Below are 17,857 nucleotides of genomic sequence, written 5' to 3' on the forward strand. Positions count from 1 at the left end.
AAATAACCACCAATAGTATTTAAAAGTAGGACATATAATTCTTAAAACCCTGGAGAAAATAAAAGGAAAGAAAATATAGTCCATATACCAAAAGACAGAAAACAAAGGAAATCTCCAAAAAAAGCCTACAGAACAGAAAGTATAATATTAAATAAGGTAGCAGAAGACCAAATATGGCAGTTATAAAATAATAGTCGATGGGATCAGCTTTACTTTTTTTTTTTTTTTTTTTTTTTTTTTTTTTTTTTTTTTTTGCGGTATGCGGGCCTCTCACTGTTGTGGCCTCTCCCGTCGCGGAGCACAGGCTCCGGACGCGCAGGCCTAGCGGCCATGGCTCACGGGCCCAGCTGCTCCGCGGCACGTGGGATCCTCCCGGACCAGGGCACGAACCCGCGTCTCCCGCATCGGCAGGCGGACTCTCAACCACTGCGCCACCAGGGAAGCCCTCAGCTTTACTTTTAAAAGAAAAAAAAAAATTAGAATAGCTCAAGAAACAAAATCCAACTAACACAAAATGGCATAAAACATGTTGTTTGTTGATTTAATAGTATGTACTTGTATGTGGTACTTGCCTTGTGCTGGGCAGCACTGTAGGACCATTCATTCCTTTCACCCTCCTACCTTTTATTTGGCCCTCCAGATGCACTCTTCACTTTTCTCCACTTTGTTCTCTGTCCGGAAGGCTGAGCCGCCCATGTTCCAAAACATGGTCACATGGGGAGGGAGCCCAAAGAACCTCAGAAGGAAGTAGGGGGCTGAGGTCAGGGTGTGTCCTGTCTCCCCATCCCAGTTCTCTCCCCACAGGTAGTTTTGGGCTCGGTTTGTCCGTTTGCTGAAGGTCACTGTCTTCTCAAGGTATCTTGCTCCACAAGACTCTCTCCTCTCCTGGGGTCTGGTAACCTCTCTTCCTTCTCACCCCTTTGGGCCCAAAGGTGATAATAACTCTGTTGGCTGCTGGCCCTAGGTTTCTGCACCGTCCTAGTGTTTCCTATCACTGTGTAAGCATTTGTAATTAGACCTCTTATAAACAAACCCTCCTCAAATTATTCTGATTTGAGTATAACATTTGTTTCTTTTAGGGACCTTGACTGATACACAATTCTATGAGATAACTACTACTATTATTCTATTTAGTAGAGGAGGTACCCCGAGGCACACAGAGATTAATAATTGCAAGATAACTTTATACAGGACAGTACAACTAGCAATAAAAAACAATTTTTGTTCTCAGGTAAATAATATCTCTCCCTAAGCAAAGTAAAACAGATTTCCAATAATTAACCTTTTGCCTTTCCAAGTGGGATCTTAAATAACATATGCCAGAGAGGAATACACTCTATTTTGGCTGGGTGAATTGTCTAAAAAGGACGTCCACTGGGGGGTTCTAGAAAAGCCCTTAGCCTTGGAGGCTGATAGGATCATGAGTTAGCTCCTCCTTTCTGTTCACATTATAACTGAGACTCAGCCCAAACCTTTCAACTCTTCCTTGGTAAGGAACCAGGAGCAGGTAAGTTATAGTCCAGGAGGAGTCATGAATATGAGATCTGTTCCATGAGAGAGGATGCCCTGACAGAATTTGTCCCTGGGACCAAGGTGGGTGAATGGGAGAGGGGGGCAACAAGTGTCACTTTCCACTTTGAACACAGAATACAACCAGTGTTCTGAGAGCTAGGCCCTTTTCAGATCTAGTTTTGATATGGTCTGACTATGTAAATAGGTTGAGGAAGATTAAAATGAATTGTCTTTAATTTAGAAATCTCCTGCACAAGCCCTCACACCCCGGCATAAGCCCTTTGCTCTAGTTGAATAGATCCCTTTTCTATCCCTTAAGTAGGTGCTAGCTATTCCTCCTGCAGGTGGGCCTCTCTGTTTGGAATGCCCTCTACTTCAAAATTCATACTATAGTTCATGTCCTTCAGGAAGCCTTTCTAAATGTCATCAAATTTTCATCCCATCTTCCCATAGCATGTTGTTTCCACTTCTATTATAGTATAGATGGAGCTTTCTTAACTCATCTCCATGTAATCCGTTCCCAAATTAACTGACACTCCATCACTTCTGCAAAGCTTTTTGCTTGGAGCTCCCAGCACACTGCAGCTGGTGAGCTTCTCTCTACTACACATAGGCTTATGGCCTCTCACCTGCTGAGTTGTGTGTTTATCAAGGTTTGTTCCTAAATCTCTTCATACCTGTACACGTTCTAATAATTTGTGCCTTAATTAAATTTTATATAAATGGATGAAAGGGACTGGAGTTGCCTTTGAAAGTTTATTTGAATGTTTTGGAAAGATTCAGGAAGGTAGCTCTCTAAAAACATGTTAAGTAGAGAGTTCCCTGGCAGTCCAGAGGTTAGGACTCAGTGCTTTCATTGCCAAGGGCCTGGGTTCAATCCCTGGTTGGGTAACTAAGATCCTGCCAGCTGCGCAGTGCGGCTGGGACATGGCGGGTGGGGTGGGGGGATGGGGGGAAGCACGTTAGTAAATTTCACTTGGGTGAAACTGCTGTAAAATTTGGGGGAAAAATTATAAAAGCCTGGGAAGAGTCTGTACTAGGTTACTTTACGCCTGTATTTTGCATCCTCAGTGCACTTCGAAGACTGTGATCCTGGAGTAAGCTTTATGTGGACATTACACTAGTGCTCCAATGAGCACGCCCATGCTTCAAAAGAAGAGTTCATGTTCTGACATAGCAATAGTAGCACACATTACACATTTATGTGCTTTAAGTGAAGATGAAATTTTAAATCATGTGTATGTCACTTTTGTGATTCCCTGATAACCAACTTGTTTTTGATTCATTGACCTACCACATCCAATCTTAAAAGATAAAAACTCTACTTCTGTACTTAGGGTGTGGAGTATACAGGGTTATTATCATATATGTAACTCCAGTACTAGATTGTGAATTTTTGGAAGGCAGTCGCTCTGCCCGTTGTATGTTTTCTGCATGGTACCCAGCATAGAGCTTTGCGTTTATTCACTTATCAAACATTTATTAACTTGTATTTACCAAACATGTGCATGTGAGTTACAGACATAAATGACACAGTCCTTCCCTCAGGCGATTCATGTTACAAAAGAATCCCAAGTGCTGGGGCTTCCCTGGTTGCGCAGTGGTTGAGAGTCCGCCTGCCGATGCAGGGGACACGGTTTTGTGCCCCGGTCCGGGAAGATCCCACATGCCATGGAGCAGCTAGGCCCGTGAGCCATGGCCGCTGAGCCTGCGCGTCCGGAGCCTGTGCTCTGCAACGGGAGAGGCCACAACAGTGAGAGGCCCACGTACCACAAAAAAAAAAAAAAAAAAAAAAAGAATCCCAAGTGCTAAGGTAATGGAATGTATAGATGTGATGGCTGTGTGGAGGATGGGCAAAGCTGACCAGAGAAGGCTTCACAGAACAGGTAACTCTTGAACCAGGTTTTGAAAATCAAGTAAGATTTCACTACATAAAGAGAGAATGAGAGAAAAAAGAGTCAGACAACATATGTGAGAGGCAAAAAACAAAAACAAACAAACAAACAAAAAAGACATAGAAGTCACGGTGTGTTCAGTGAATTGCAGGAAGTTTTTTGTTAACAGAGCACAGTATGCCAAGGAGTTTAGATTCTATCCTCAGAGCCATAGGAGCCATTTACTAATAGTCAGTGTTCAATAAATGAGTGAACTAGCAGTGTACTTACCATTGCAAAAGAATAATTTTAACACAAGGCCTACTACTAGATAAACTCCACCTTCTGGTTTGTAGTTCTCTTTCCAACTCATTCAGTCTTCATCACCTCCATGATCCACCTCTTCCCAGGACACACATATGACCCTTCATCCCAGACTGCTCAGGTTTCAGTAATAAACAGCTAAACCAGACCAGTTGAAACTGAGCATTAGACTCTGTAACATCTGGTTCTTTTGCTTTTTCTAGGAGTTTATGTGTATGATGGGGCTGCACAACTGGCAACACTGGGTTGCTTGGTTCACTATGTTCTCCATTTCTGCCTTCATTGTTGTTTCTTTCATGACCATTCTCTTCTGTACAAAGGTACACGTCTCTTATCTTTCAGGATGTGCTAAGCCGTGAAGATATGGGGAAAAAATTTGGTGTGGTATGGGTGGTGGTGCTGAGATTCAATAGATGATGAAAACACAGTTATTGATGAACATTTTTAAAACCTCAGGTTGATATGTGGTGGTATTTGCTAAAACTTTAGCATATGAAGCATTGAAACTTTATAATCTGGGAGAGCTTTGCCCTCCCTTCAGTTCGCTCGTCTTCAAGTAGTGGACATGGGTGTGTTTACTCTATTAGGAAAGTGGAATTCCAAAAGATGTCTTTTATAAACTTTAAAACATCGCAAATTTTGTGCTCCATAAATAATTGAAAATAGCTATTGTAAAAGATAAGAACATTCTTTTATGCCCATGGTATCTTGTTAATTTTTCCTTTTATGCTGTCAGTGGAATTTAGTGTTCCAATTCTCTAACTTGTGTTTAATAACTAAATTATAATATATGGATATATGAAAATTTACCTTCTAAATCACCAAAATTGGGGCACTTTGTTCAAAGGAAGGCAAGAAAACCCAGACTATATAGCAAAATATATAAAACAAAGAAAACGGCCAGAAAGCAATAAAAACAGGAGATGTAAGATATCAAAAGGAATATTTAAATTATTTGTAATAGTGATAATGATAAATAGGATAAACTCTCTTATTAAAGCAAAATGAACATTCATATTGGGCCAAAAATTGATATCAAACTTATGCTTTCCTTAAAAGAGATACATGCATGGAGTGTAATTTGTAAGTGGAAATGGAAGCTGGATCAAAGGTCTGCCTTAAAAAATATATATATTGTTTTGCTTAAGATAATCTTGGTTTTTAAAAAAATTTATGCAGTGTTTTAAGGGTCCTTTATGCCTTCTCTTCGTTCTTTTCATGTAAAAATTACATACATCTGTGATTGTTTTGTAGGTAAACGATGTAGCAGTGTTCAAAAACAGTGACCCTAGTTTGATATTTGTGTTTCTAATGTATTTTGCAATTGCCACAATTTTCTTTGCATTCATGATCAGCACATTCTTCCAAAAAGGTGAGTCCTGATACAATTTTCTCTCAGGGAGTGTGTTTATGACTTCTTTTCTTGGTAGCATTGCTGTTCCCATTACCTATGGCATTAATTATTATTCCTTCAGAGTCAAGTTTTCACTTTTAAAAAAAAATAATTTATTTTCTTTTATTTGTTTTATTTTTGGCTGCATTGGATCTTCGTTGCTGCGCGTGGGCTTTTCTCTGGTTGTGGCGAGCAGGGGCTACTCTTCGTTGTGATGTGCAGGCTTCTCATTGAGATGGCTTCTCTTGTTGCTGAGCATGGGCTCTAGGCGTGCGGGCTTCAGTAGTTGTGGCACATGCACTCAGTAGTTGTGGCTCACAGGCTCTAGAGCACAGACTCAGTAGTTGTGGCGCACGGGCTTAGCAGCTCTGCGGCATGTGGGATCCTCCCAGACCAGGTCTCAAACCCGTGTCCCCTGAATTGGCAGGCAGATTCTTAACCACTGTACCACGAGGGAAGTCCCTGATCAATTGATTTTTCACAAAGGGGCCAAGACAATTCAACAGACAAGGAAGAGTCTCTTAAACAAATGGTGCTGAAACAACTAGATATCCACATATAAATGAGTGAAGTTGGATCTCTACATAACATCATACACAAAAATTAACTCAACGTGGTTTATAAACCTAAATGTAAGAACTAGCTAATACTATACAACTCTTAAAATAAAATACAGACGTAAATCTTCATTATCTTGGGTTAGACAGTGAGTGATTTCTTAGATATGACATCAGAAGCCCAAGTGATAGAAGAGAAGACTGGTACGTTGGACTTCATCAGCATTAAAAACTTTTATGCTTCAAAGGATACACAAGAAAGTGAAAAGACAACCTACAGGCTGGGAGAAAACATCTGCAAGTAAACTATTTCATAAGAGACTTGTATCCAGAATAAGTAAAAGAAAACTTACTCAAAAATAAAAACACAAATATTCATAACTCATTCTATAGGCAGCATTACCTTGATACCAAAGCCAGAAAACATATCACAGTGAAACTACAGGGGGGGACTTCCTCTGTAGTAGGATTGCCCCCACTGTGACATTGCCACAGTGCCAGGCAATGTTCCATAGATGCTATATAATCTACCGCTCATCTTTGAAGAAGATGGTTTTTATTGTAGGAGATGTTATTAATGCAGTATTTGAGGAAGTTTTAGGCAATTAAATGTTTGTGCTTTTTCGTAAGGATTGATTAATTTTTTAAGTGCAACAAATCCTCTTAGTCTTTTGATAGTGAAAGTGCAAGTATAAAAGGTTTCTATCAAATTTTCTTAAAAGACTGCTTCCCTTCTGAAATGCTGAGACAAATGCAGAGATGCTTTCCTTACCATGGCAGGGAAAAGAGACTTGCATTATACTTCTTTGTGCATTATTTTTTTATTTGAAAAAAATTTTATTTTATTGAAGTATAGTTGATTTACAATGTTGTATTAATTTCTGCTGCACAGCAAAGTGATTCAGTTATACATATATATATACATTCTTTTTTAAAAAATATTTTCATTTTATTTGGAGTATAGTTGATTTACAATGTTGTGTTAGTTTCAGGTGTACAACAAAGTGATTCAGTTATACATATACATATATTCATTCTCTTTTAGATTGTTTTCTCGTATAGGTTCTTTGTGCATTTTTAAAAAAACAAATTTATTTATTTATTTATTTTTGGCTGTGTTGAGTCTTTGTTGATGCATGCAGGCTTTCTCTAGTTGCGGCAAGCAGGGGCTACTCTTCGTTGTGGTGTGCGGGCTTCTCATTGCGGTGGCTTCTCTTGTTGCAGAGCACGGGCTCTAGGCGCGTAGGCTTCAGTAGTTGTGGCTCGTGGGCTCAGTAGTTGTGGCTCATGGGCTCTAGAGCACAGGCTCAGTAGTTGTGGTGCACAGTCTTAGTTGCTCTACGGCATGTGGGATCCTCCCAAACCAGGGCTTGAACCTGTGTCCCCTGCATTGGCAGGTGGACTCTTAACCACTGCGCCACCAGGCAAGTCCCTCTTTGTGCATTATTGATGAAACTTTTTTCATTCCTTCCCTCTGAATTTGCAGCTCATGTTGCAACTGCCTCCAGAGGCATCTTCTTCTTCTTCACCTACCTCCCATACCTGTACCTCGCTTTCAGCTACAACCAAAGGAGTCACTTCAAAAAGATTGCCTTTTGTCTCCTCTCCAATGTTGCCATGGCACTGGGAGTCTGATTAATCTCCACATATGAGACAAAAGGTGAGCCTTACCTTTCTCAAGGTAAACTGCCTTGATGTTTTGCCATTTGCTGACAGGCAGAGTTGACCTTCATTTCCAAATAAACATAACTGGCTAATTTTATTCAGTGTTCAGAGCATTTACAGTATACTTATATCTATGGTAGGTAATGTAAGGAACACTTAAGAAATGTAGAATGAAGTTTACACCATGCAGCTTACAATGCAGTTTGGGAGAAAAACTAAAGCATGTAAATGATTTAGGGAATTATACACCTATATAGTTGTATAGATCTAAAATATATAGATTTATGATTAGAAGTTCAAATAACATTTTAGAACTTTACAGATAATGTAGTGATATTACAGATACCATATTTTATTCTCATAGGCTTCAGAGTTAGTCTTCTTTCACAAGTTTGTCTAGGGGACCTTCCATCAGAGATGTTACAACTTCCACACTTTGGGGTTGAAAGTACAATGTCAAGTTTTCATTTGTCTCGTGCTTCTGGAGTTTGAAGAATTCCCTACAACATCTACACTCATTGCAGAAGATTGCAGCCAACATGTCAGTCAAAAGGTAGGACCCCGGGACTTCCGTGGTGGCACAGTGGTTAAGAATCCACTGCCAAGGCAGGGGACACAGGTTCGAGCCCTGGTCTGAGAAGATCCCACATGCCACGGAGCAACTAAGCCCCTGCGCCACAACTACTGAGCCTGCGCTCTAGAGCCCGCAAGCCACAACTACTGAGCCCACATAACACAACTACTGAAGCCCAGGTGCCTAAAGCCTGTGCTCTACAAGAAGATAAGCCACTGAATGAGAAGCCCGCACACTGCAATGAAGAGTAGCCCCTGCTCGAAACTCTGCAAGCCAGAAGCGAGTGGCAGGACATATTTAAAGTGATGAAGGAGAAAAACCTACAACCAAGATTACTCTACAGAGCAAGGATCTCATTCAGATTCAATGGAGAAATTAAAACCTTTACAGACAAGCAAAAGCTGAGAGAGTTCAGCACCACCAAACCAGCTTTACAACAAATGCTAAAGGAACCTGTCTAGGCAAGAAACACACAAGAAGGAAAAGACCTACAAGAACAAACTCGAAATAATTAAGAAATGGTAATAGGAACATACATATCGATAATTACCTTAAATGTAAATGGATTAAATGCTCCCACCAAAAGACACAGACTGGCTGAATGGATACAAAAACAAGACCCATATATATGCGGTCTACAAGAGACCCACTTCAGACCTAGGGACACATACAGACTGAAAGTGAGGGGGTGGAAAAAGATATTCCATGCAAATGGAAATCAGAAGAAAGCTGGAGTAGCAATTCTCATATCAGACAAAATAGACTTTAAAATAAAAACTATTACAAGAGACAAAGAAGGACACTACATAATGATCAAGGGATCGATCCATGAAGAAGATATAACAATTGTAAATATTTATGTGCCCAACATAGGAGCACCTCAATACGTAAGGCAAATACTAACAGCCATAAAAGGGGAAATGGACAGTAACACAATAATAGTAGGGGACTTTAACACCCCACTTTCACCAATGGACAGATCATCCAAGATGAAAATAAATAAGGAAACACAAGTTTTAAATGATACATTAAACAAGATGGACTTAATTGATATTTATAGGACATTCCATCCTAAAACAACAGAATACACATTCTTCTCAAGTGCTCATGGAACATTCTCCAGAATAGATCATATCTTGGGTCACAAATCTAGCCTTGGTAAATTTAAGAAAATTGAAATAGTATCAAGCATCTTTTCTGACATGCTATGAGACTAGATATCAATTACAGGAAAAGATCTGTAAAAAATACAAACACATGGAGGCTAAAATAACGAAGTGATCACTGAAGAAATCAAAGAGGAAATAAAAATACTTAGAAACAAATGACAATGGAGACACGATGACCCAAAACCTATGGGATGCAGCAAAAGCAGTTCTAAGAGGGAAGTTTCTAGCAATACAATCCTACCTTAAGAAACAGGAAACATCTCGAATAAACAACCTAACTTTGCACCTAAAGCAATTAGAGAAAGAACAAAAAAGTCCCCGAAGTTAGCAGAAGGAAAGAAATCATAAAGATCAGATCAGAAATAAATGAAAAAGAAATGAAGGAAATGATAGAAAAGATCAATAAAACTAAAAGCTGGTTATTTGAGAAGATAAACAAAGTTGATAAACCATTAGCCAGACTCATCAAGAAAAAAAGGGAGAAGACTCAAATCAATAGAATTAGAAATGAAAAAGGAGACATAACAACGGTCACTGCAGAAATAAAAAAGACTATTAGAGATTACTACAAGCAACTGTATGCCAGTAAAATGGACAACCTGGAAGAAATGGACAAATTCTTAGAAATGCACAACCTGCCTAGACTGAACCAGGAAGAAATAGAAAATATGAACAGACCAATCACAAGCACTGAAATTGAAACTGCGATTAAAAATCTTCCAACAAACAAAAGCCCAGGACCAGGTGGCTTCACAGGCGAATTCTATCAAACATTTAGAGAAGAGCTAACACCTATCCTTCTCAAACTCTTCCAAAATATAGCAGAGGGAGGAACACTCCCAAACTCATTCTATGAGGCCACCATAACCCTGATACCAAAACCAGACAAAGACATCACAGAGAAAGAAAACTACAGGCCATTATCACTGATGAACATAGATGCAAAAATCCTCAACAAAATACTAGCAAAGAGAATCCAACAGAACATTAAAAGGATCATACACCATGAGCAAGTGGGGTTTATCCCAGGAATGCAAGGATTCTTCAATATACACAAATCAATCAACGTGATACACCATATCAACAAACTGAAGGAAAAAGACCATATGATCATCTCAATAGATGCAGAGAAAGCTTTTGACAAAATTCAACACCCATTTATGATAAAAACCCTGCAGAAAGTAGGCATAGAGGGAACTTTCCTCAACATAATAAAGGCCATATATGACAAACCCACAGCCAGCATCGTTCTCAATGGTGAAAAACTGAAACCATTTCCACTAAGATCAGGAATAAGACAAGGTTGCCCACTCTCACCACTCTTATTCAACATAGTTTTGGAAGTTCTAGCCACAGCAATCAGAGAAAAAAAGAAATAAAAGGAATCCAGATAGGAAAAGAAATAAAGCTGTCACTGTTTGCAGATGACATGATACTATACATAGAGAATCCTAAGAGTGCTACCAGAAAACTACTAGAGCTAATCAATGAATTTGGTAAAGTAGCAGGATACAAAATTAATGCACAGAAATCTCTGGCATTCTTATACACTAATGATGAAAAATCTGAGAGTGAAGTTAAGAAAACACTCCCATTTACCACTGCAACAAAAAGAATAAAATATCTAGGAATAAACCTACCTAAGGAGACAATAGACTTGTATTCAGAAAGCTATAAGACACTGATGAAAGAAATCAAAGATGATACAAATAGATGGAGAGATATACCATGTTCTTGGATTGGAAGAATCAACATTGTGAAAATGACTCTACTACCCAAAGCAATCTACAGATTCAATGCAATCCCTATCAAACTACCACTGGCATTTTTTACAGAACTAGAACAAAAAATTTCACAATTTGTATGGAAACACAAAAGACCCCGAATAGCCAAAGCAATCTTGAGAACGAAAAATGGAGCTGGAAGAATCAGGCTCCCTGACTTCAGACTATACTACAAAGCTACAGTAATCAAGACAGTATGGTACTGGCACAAAAACAGAAATATAGATCAATGGAATAGGATAGAAAGCCCAGAGATAAACCCACACACATATGGTCACCTTATCTTTTATAAAGGAGGCAAAAATATACAGTGGAGAAAAGACAGCCTCTTCAATAAGTGGTGCTGGGAAAACTGGACAGGTACATGTAAAAGTTTGAAATTAGAACACTCCCTAACACCATACACAAAAATAAACTCATAATGGGTTAAAGACCTACATGTAAAGCCAGACACTATCAAACTCTTAGAGGAAAACATAGGCAGAACACTCTATGACATAAATCACAGCAAGATCCTTTTTGACCCACCTCCTAGAGAAATGGAAATAAAAACAAAAATAAACAAATGGGACCTAATGAAACTTAAAAGCTTTTGCATAGCAAAGGAAACCATAAACAAGAGGAAAAGACAACCCTCAGAATGGGAGAAAATATTTGCAAATGAAGCAAGTGACAAAGGATTAATCTCCAAAATTTATAAGCAACTCATGCAGCTTAATAACAAAAAAACAAACAACCCAATCCAAAAATGGGCAGAAGACCTAAATAGACATTTCTCCAAAGAAGATATACATATTGCCAACAAACACATGAAAGAATGCTCAGCATCATTAATCATTAGAGAAATGCAAATCAAAACTACAATGAGATATCATCTCACACCGGTCAGAATGGCCATCATCAAAAACTCTAGAAACAATAAATGCTGGAGAGGGTGTGGAGAAAAGGGAACACTCTTGCACTGCTGGTGGGAATGTAAATTGATACAGCCACTATGGAGAACAGTATGGAGGTTCCTTAAAAAACTACAAATAGAACTACCATACGACCCCGCAATCCCACTACTGGGCATATACCCTGAGAAAACCATAATTCAAAAAGAGTCATGGGGCTTCCCTGGTGGCGCAGTGGTTGGGAGTCCGCCTGCCGATGCAGGGGACGCGGGTTCGTGCCCCAGTCCGGGAGGATCCCGCGTGCCGCGGAGCGGCTGGGCCCGTGAGCCATGGCCGCTGAGCCTGCGTGTCCAGAGCCTGTGGTCCACAATGGGAGAGGCCACAGCGGTGAGAGGCCCGCGTACCGGAAAAAAAAAAAGAGTCATGTACCAAAGTGTTCATTGCAGCTCTATTTACAATAGCCAGGACATGGAAGCAACCTAAGTGTCCATCGACAGATGAATGGATAAAGAAGATGTGGCACATATATACAATGGAATATTACTCATCCATAAAAAGAAATGAAACTGAGTTATTTGTAGTGAGGTGGATAGACTTGGAGTCTGTCATACAGAGTGAAGTAAGTCAGAAGGAGAAAAACAAATACCGTATGCTATCACATATATATGGAATCTAAGAAAAAAAAATGTCATGAAGAGACTAGGGGTAGGATGGGAATAAAACACCGACCTACTAGAGCATGGACTTGAGGATATGGGGAGGGGGAAGGGTAAGCTGTGATGAAGTGAGAGAGTGGAATGGACATATATACACTACCAAACGTAGGGTGGATAGCTAGTGGGAAGCAGCCGCATGGCACAGGGAGATCAGCTAGGTGGTTTGTGACCACCTAGAGGGGTGGGATAGGGAGGGTGAGAGGGAGGGAGACGCAAGAGGGAAGAGATATGGGAACATATGTATATGTATAACTGATTCACTTTGTTGTAAAGCAAAAACTAACACACCATTGTAAAGCAATTATACTCCAATAGAGATGTTAAAAAAAAAAATTAGCCCCTGCTGGCTGCAACTAGAGAAAGCCCATGCTCAGCAATAAAGACCCAACACAGCCATAAACAAACAAATAAATAAATAAAATGTAGGATCCTGAGGTCTGTGGGGTTACAGTACTTACTGAATGGAACAGTTTCCCATTTCAGTGGTACTAAGATGATCTGCTCTGAACACTCTAGCAAGTGCCTTCATTGCTCAATTTTAGCTTTTATCACCAGAGTCCAGGTCCCAAATGACAAAGCTTGGTTTAGCAGCAGATAACAGGGAAAGGAGTTATAAGTTGGGTCGAGTTTGTGGGTCCCCTTACTGCAGTTGGGATAATCTCCAATGCCCTGGTTAGAGGCATCACCTACCAATGAATTTCTTTTTTAAGTTTGGATGGTCTAAATGGGTTAAGGCCGCTTAAAATTTAATAAAGGATGTTAAGTTGACCAGAATTTATTGAAAGTGAGTGGTTTTCTTTAACAAAGCAATGTTGAGACCATGATTTACAAATACTTATGGAGGAAAAGTAGATTTGAAATGGTATATCTGATTCCTTACATATTAGTGAATGAACGTAGATGCTTTATGGAGCCCATCTGTTGAAATTGAGGGAATTTAGGTAGGTGGCTGGACTGGATGAACTGTGTGTTATGATCAGTGTTCATTCCTGAAAGACACAGGATAGCCCACAAATGGTGTCTAGTGTTACAGCTGAAGGAAATGCAAATGCATATGATCATAAGCAGGTAGGAATCTCTAAGAATATAATTGATGAAATGTTAGAAATCCGAGGATAATATTTCTTATTTAGAATCCTCATACTTTCACTGGATTAGGTTTTCCTATTCATCTGACCTATCTGCTCAAATCAGATAGCATGCCTTCAAGTGATTGAATAAATAAAATTACTCTGTACATTTTCTCAGTAAGTCTGGTGCAGCCCTTTCAGTTTTAATCTTGAGCAGGAATCACTATATACAACATGAATCAGGCCTCTGGTTGTATGGCAGAAACATTTTGGCCTCTTCTTAAAATCAGAACCTGCATGCTTGTGGAGCAACTGGGTTTGTCACTTGAAACTTCCACTTATTGATTTATTTGTTAATTTATTATTTATTAGATTGATTTTAGTTTTTAAGAGGCCCAGTAAATAGCACCCTTCTCCCCTCCTTAGTTTCTGAACCAGTTGAGAAACAATACAGAGATGTCATCTTATTAATACCCAAATATCTTTTTATAACTTATAAAAATCTTAGTGGATGGGTTATTATAGATGCTCAGATGGACCATTTTATCTCAACTCCTCAAGCTTGTCAGTGCTGTCTTGTAGCCCTGAGTAATCTTGTTTCAGTCTCTTCCCTTCCACAGGTATTGATCTCAAGGGTATTCCTTAATAAACATCTTGCATACTAAACTCCATTTCAGGGTCTGTGTCACAAAGAACCTATCCTGTGACTATTGAATTTATCTCTGGGACCCCTATTAATGTGAGAAGGGTCTCCTATTATGCTCTCCACCTGGGTGGGACACTGGGCCTTGTTGTTTAGCTCCCTTGTCTTGAAAGGCCATCCAAATGGAAGCCCAAAGTTTTCTTGTTAGTAAATGACCTCTGAGCAAAAGAGTTCCAGTAGGAAAAGAGAGAATAGGGCAGAGAAATACATTTGAAAAGATGGTGTCCAAACCTGTTCCAAAACTGGATTTCAGGAAGCCCAGCAAATCCCAAACAAGATTAACAATAAGAAATCTACATTAGACATACCAACATAAAATTGAGCACACCAGAGGTCAAGAGAAAAATCTAAAAAGTAGCTGGAGGGGAAAAAAAAAGATTGCTTTTTAAAGGAGCCAAGAGTGGGAGCCTGAAGATAGTGGCTTTGTACGTTGTATAAAATAATAATGATGATGATAAGTCTTTAGGATTTTATTTATTTATTTATTTGCGGTACGCGAGCCTCTCACTGTTGCGGCCTCTCCCGTTGCGGGGCACAGGCTCCGGACGTGCAGGCCCAGCGGCCATGGCTCACAGGCCCAGCCGCTCTGCGGCATGTGGGATCTTCCCAGACCGGGGCACGAACCCGTGTCCCCTGCATCGGCAGGTGGATTCTTAACCACTGCGCTACCAGGGAAGCCTGATGTGGACCATTTTTAAAGTCTTTATTGAATGTGTTACAGTATTGCTTCTATTTTATGTTTTTGTTTTTTGGCCACGAGGCATGTGGGATCTTAGCTCCCCAACCAGGGATCGAACCCACACGTCCCCTTTTATGTATTTTAATTCTATCTTTTTAAAAAAATCCTAGGGCTTCCCTGGTGGCACAGTGGTTGAGAGTCCGCCTGCCGATGCAGGGAACACTGATTCGTGCCCCGGTCTGGGAAGATCCCACACGCCGCGGAGCGGCTGGGCCCGTGAGCCATGGCCGCTGGGCCTGCGCGTCCGGAGCCTGTGCTCCGCAATGGGAGAGGCCGCGACAGTAAGAGGTTCGCGTACCGCAAAAAAAAAATAAAATAAAATACATTAAAGGGTTTTTGAGGAGATAAAGTCAGAAATCAGTGGGGGTAAATACTTTTTGGAAGGGGAGTGAAGATATTAACTTTAGACTTTGCAGCAACGTAGACCTGGTAATTCATTACTGAGCCGACCAGGAAAAGGCTAGGAACAGTGTATAACTTCCAAACTTCATAGAGAGAAAATGGAATAATCAAAAGATTGGTTGAGTCAAGAAGAAGTGGTGTGGGAGAGGAATTATGTCACATGGCCTCTTCTATTGCAAAGGGGGATGAGAAGTCAGGGAAGAGCAATCATGATCAAAGAGATGTGAGGTCAGGTGAACTTTGCCAGATTCCTTTCAGCAGCAACCTGCTCTCAAACACAAATAAATAAATTGTGGAAAGAAGTAACAGCTAACTCCTACCCAGTCCAAACTCCAGCAGTATTTTTGTTTTGTTTTGTTTTTTAAATAGAGCTCGATGAGCTGATTCTCAAATGTACATAGGAGTATAAAGGACCAAGAATAGCCAAGAACTCTTGAGGAAGAACAAAATAGCAAAACTTGTTTTACCAGATTTCATGATTTATCATAAAGCAATAGTAATTAAGATTATGGTTGACAAATACACTAATACAACAGAAAAGAAGGGAGAGATAAATGCATTGTTAAATATCAGAGGTGCTACTTCAGAGCAGTGGGATTTAATAAATGGTGCTGGAGCAACTAAAGAATCTTATGGAAAACATTGAAATTGGACTTTGAATTCATACCATCCACAGATATCAATTCCAATGTAAAAAAACATAAAGTGGGGCTTCCCTGGTGGCGCAGTGGTTGAGAATCTGCCTGCTAATGCAAGGGACACGGGTTCGAGCCCTGGTCTGGGAAGATCCCACATGCCGCAGAGCAACTAGGCCCGTGAGCCACAACTACTGAGCCTGCGCGTCTGGAGCCTGTGCTCCGCAACAAGAGAGGCCGTGATAGTGAGATGCCTGTGCACCGCGATGAAGAGTAACCCCTGCTTGCCACAACTAGAGAAAGCACTTGCACAGAAGTGAAGACCCAACACAGCCAAAAATAAATAAATTAATAAATTAATTTTTTTTTAAAGTAACAAATGTTCAAGTACAATTGGTGTCTTTAAAAAAAAAACTAAAGTTTTTTGGAGATGATATAGGAGGGTACATTCATGTACTTGAAGTAGGAAAGATTTCTTAAACAAGACACAAAAATAACTAGCCATCAGGAAAAGACTGATAAATAATGACATTAAGACACCATGAAGAGAATGAAAGGAGAAGCTACAGAGTGGGAGAGGATGCTCGATACATTTAACCTGCAAAAGGCTTGTATCCAGAATATTTAAAGAATTCATAAAATCAATTATATATCATACTTTATAGTAAAGAAAAAAACAGGCAAAAATAGGCACTTCATGAAAAGACATATCCAAATAGCCAATAAACACATGCCAGCTAGAAGAAAATGAAGTGACATATACTGAAAGAAAAACCTTGTCAACTCAGTGTTCTATATCCAGGGGAAAATTAGGGAGAAATGAAGACTCTCTCAAACCAAAGCGACAGAATTTATTGCTGGGAGACATTACAAGAAATGTTGAGTTCTTCAAGCAAAAACAATACCATATCAGACAGAAGCTTGGATCTGCACAAAGAAATTAAGAGCACTGAAAATGGAAAATACAATTTATTTTGTCTTTTGTGGAGATTTCTGGCTCTAAAAGAGAACTGACTGTCTAAAGCAAAAGTGGTAGCAATGTATTGTGTTTATAGCTTATGTGAAAGTGAAATGTATGACAACAGTAGCAAAGGGTGGGAGGGAAGAACTGGAAACTGGAAATTGTTGTAAGATCCTCACGCTACATATGAAGTAGTATAATATTATTTGAAGATAGACTAATTAAAGATGATTTTAAACCCTAGAACAACACTAAAAAATATTTTTAGAGGTATAAGTAATAAACCAGTAGTGGAAATAAAATGGAATCATTAAAAAAAATCCCCATTAATGCAAGAAAAAGAGGAAAAAAGAAACAAGGAAAAGTTTGGATCAAATAGAAAAGAGCTGGCAAAGTGGTAAATTTTAATCCAATCAATAATCACATTAAATGTGAATAATCTAAACATACCAATTAAAAAGAGTCAGTTTAGATAAAAAGGCATAACCCAACTATATGCTGCCTACTGACAAAGATGACGGTGAAGTTGTAAAGGGGGTGTGCATATTTGGGGTTTTGAGGGTTATTGATTTGGGTGGTAGTTGTACAAATTACTTCCTTTGTAATTGCTTGTTAAACTCCATTTTATATACTTGATATATATATTCCCAATAAATAAATAAAGTTAACTGGCAATCAAATGTCTGCTGAGGTGGGGAAGGAGCCTTGTCTCTTTATTCTTTTCGGACACTGCAGACTTACACTGAACAAGGATGCACCTGGCTTTCACAAACTAAGTATACTGACTGTTTACGGCAGCTGAGGTTTGCGAGACCTGTCTGTAAGCCTTGGTGAAAGGCAAGGCTCACGATTGGCACAAAGACAGACATAAGTCATAGAATCTCAT

General features: G+C 39.5%; 1 protein-coding gene across 1 annotated transcript in view; it reads left to right on the top strand.

The window, feature by feature from the left end:
- LOC131741584 (ATP-binding cassette sub-family A member 17-like) overlaps window positions 1–17,857 on the top strand; it is a 95,788-nt gene that overhangs the window by 29,869 nt on the left and 48,062 nt on the right. The window contains 4 exon segments of the mRNA XM_059038617.2: window positions 132–139; window positions 3,914–4,030; window positions 4,965–5,082; window positions 7,147–7,320. Of these exon segments, the coding sequence (XP_058894600.1) occupies window positions 132–139; window positions 3,914–4,030; window positions 4,965–5,082; window positions 7,147–7,320 (417 nt within the window).

The sequence above is a fragment of the Kogia breviceps genome, chromosome 14 (genome assembly GCF_026419965.1).
Source record: "Kogia breviceps isolate mKogBre1 chromosome 14, mKogBre1 haplotype 1, whole genome shotgun sequence".
NCBI lineage: Eukaryota > Metazoa > Chordata > Mammalia > Artiodactyla > Physeteridae > Kogia > Kogia breviceps.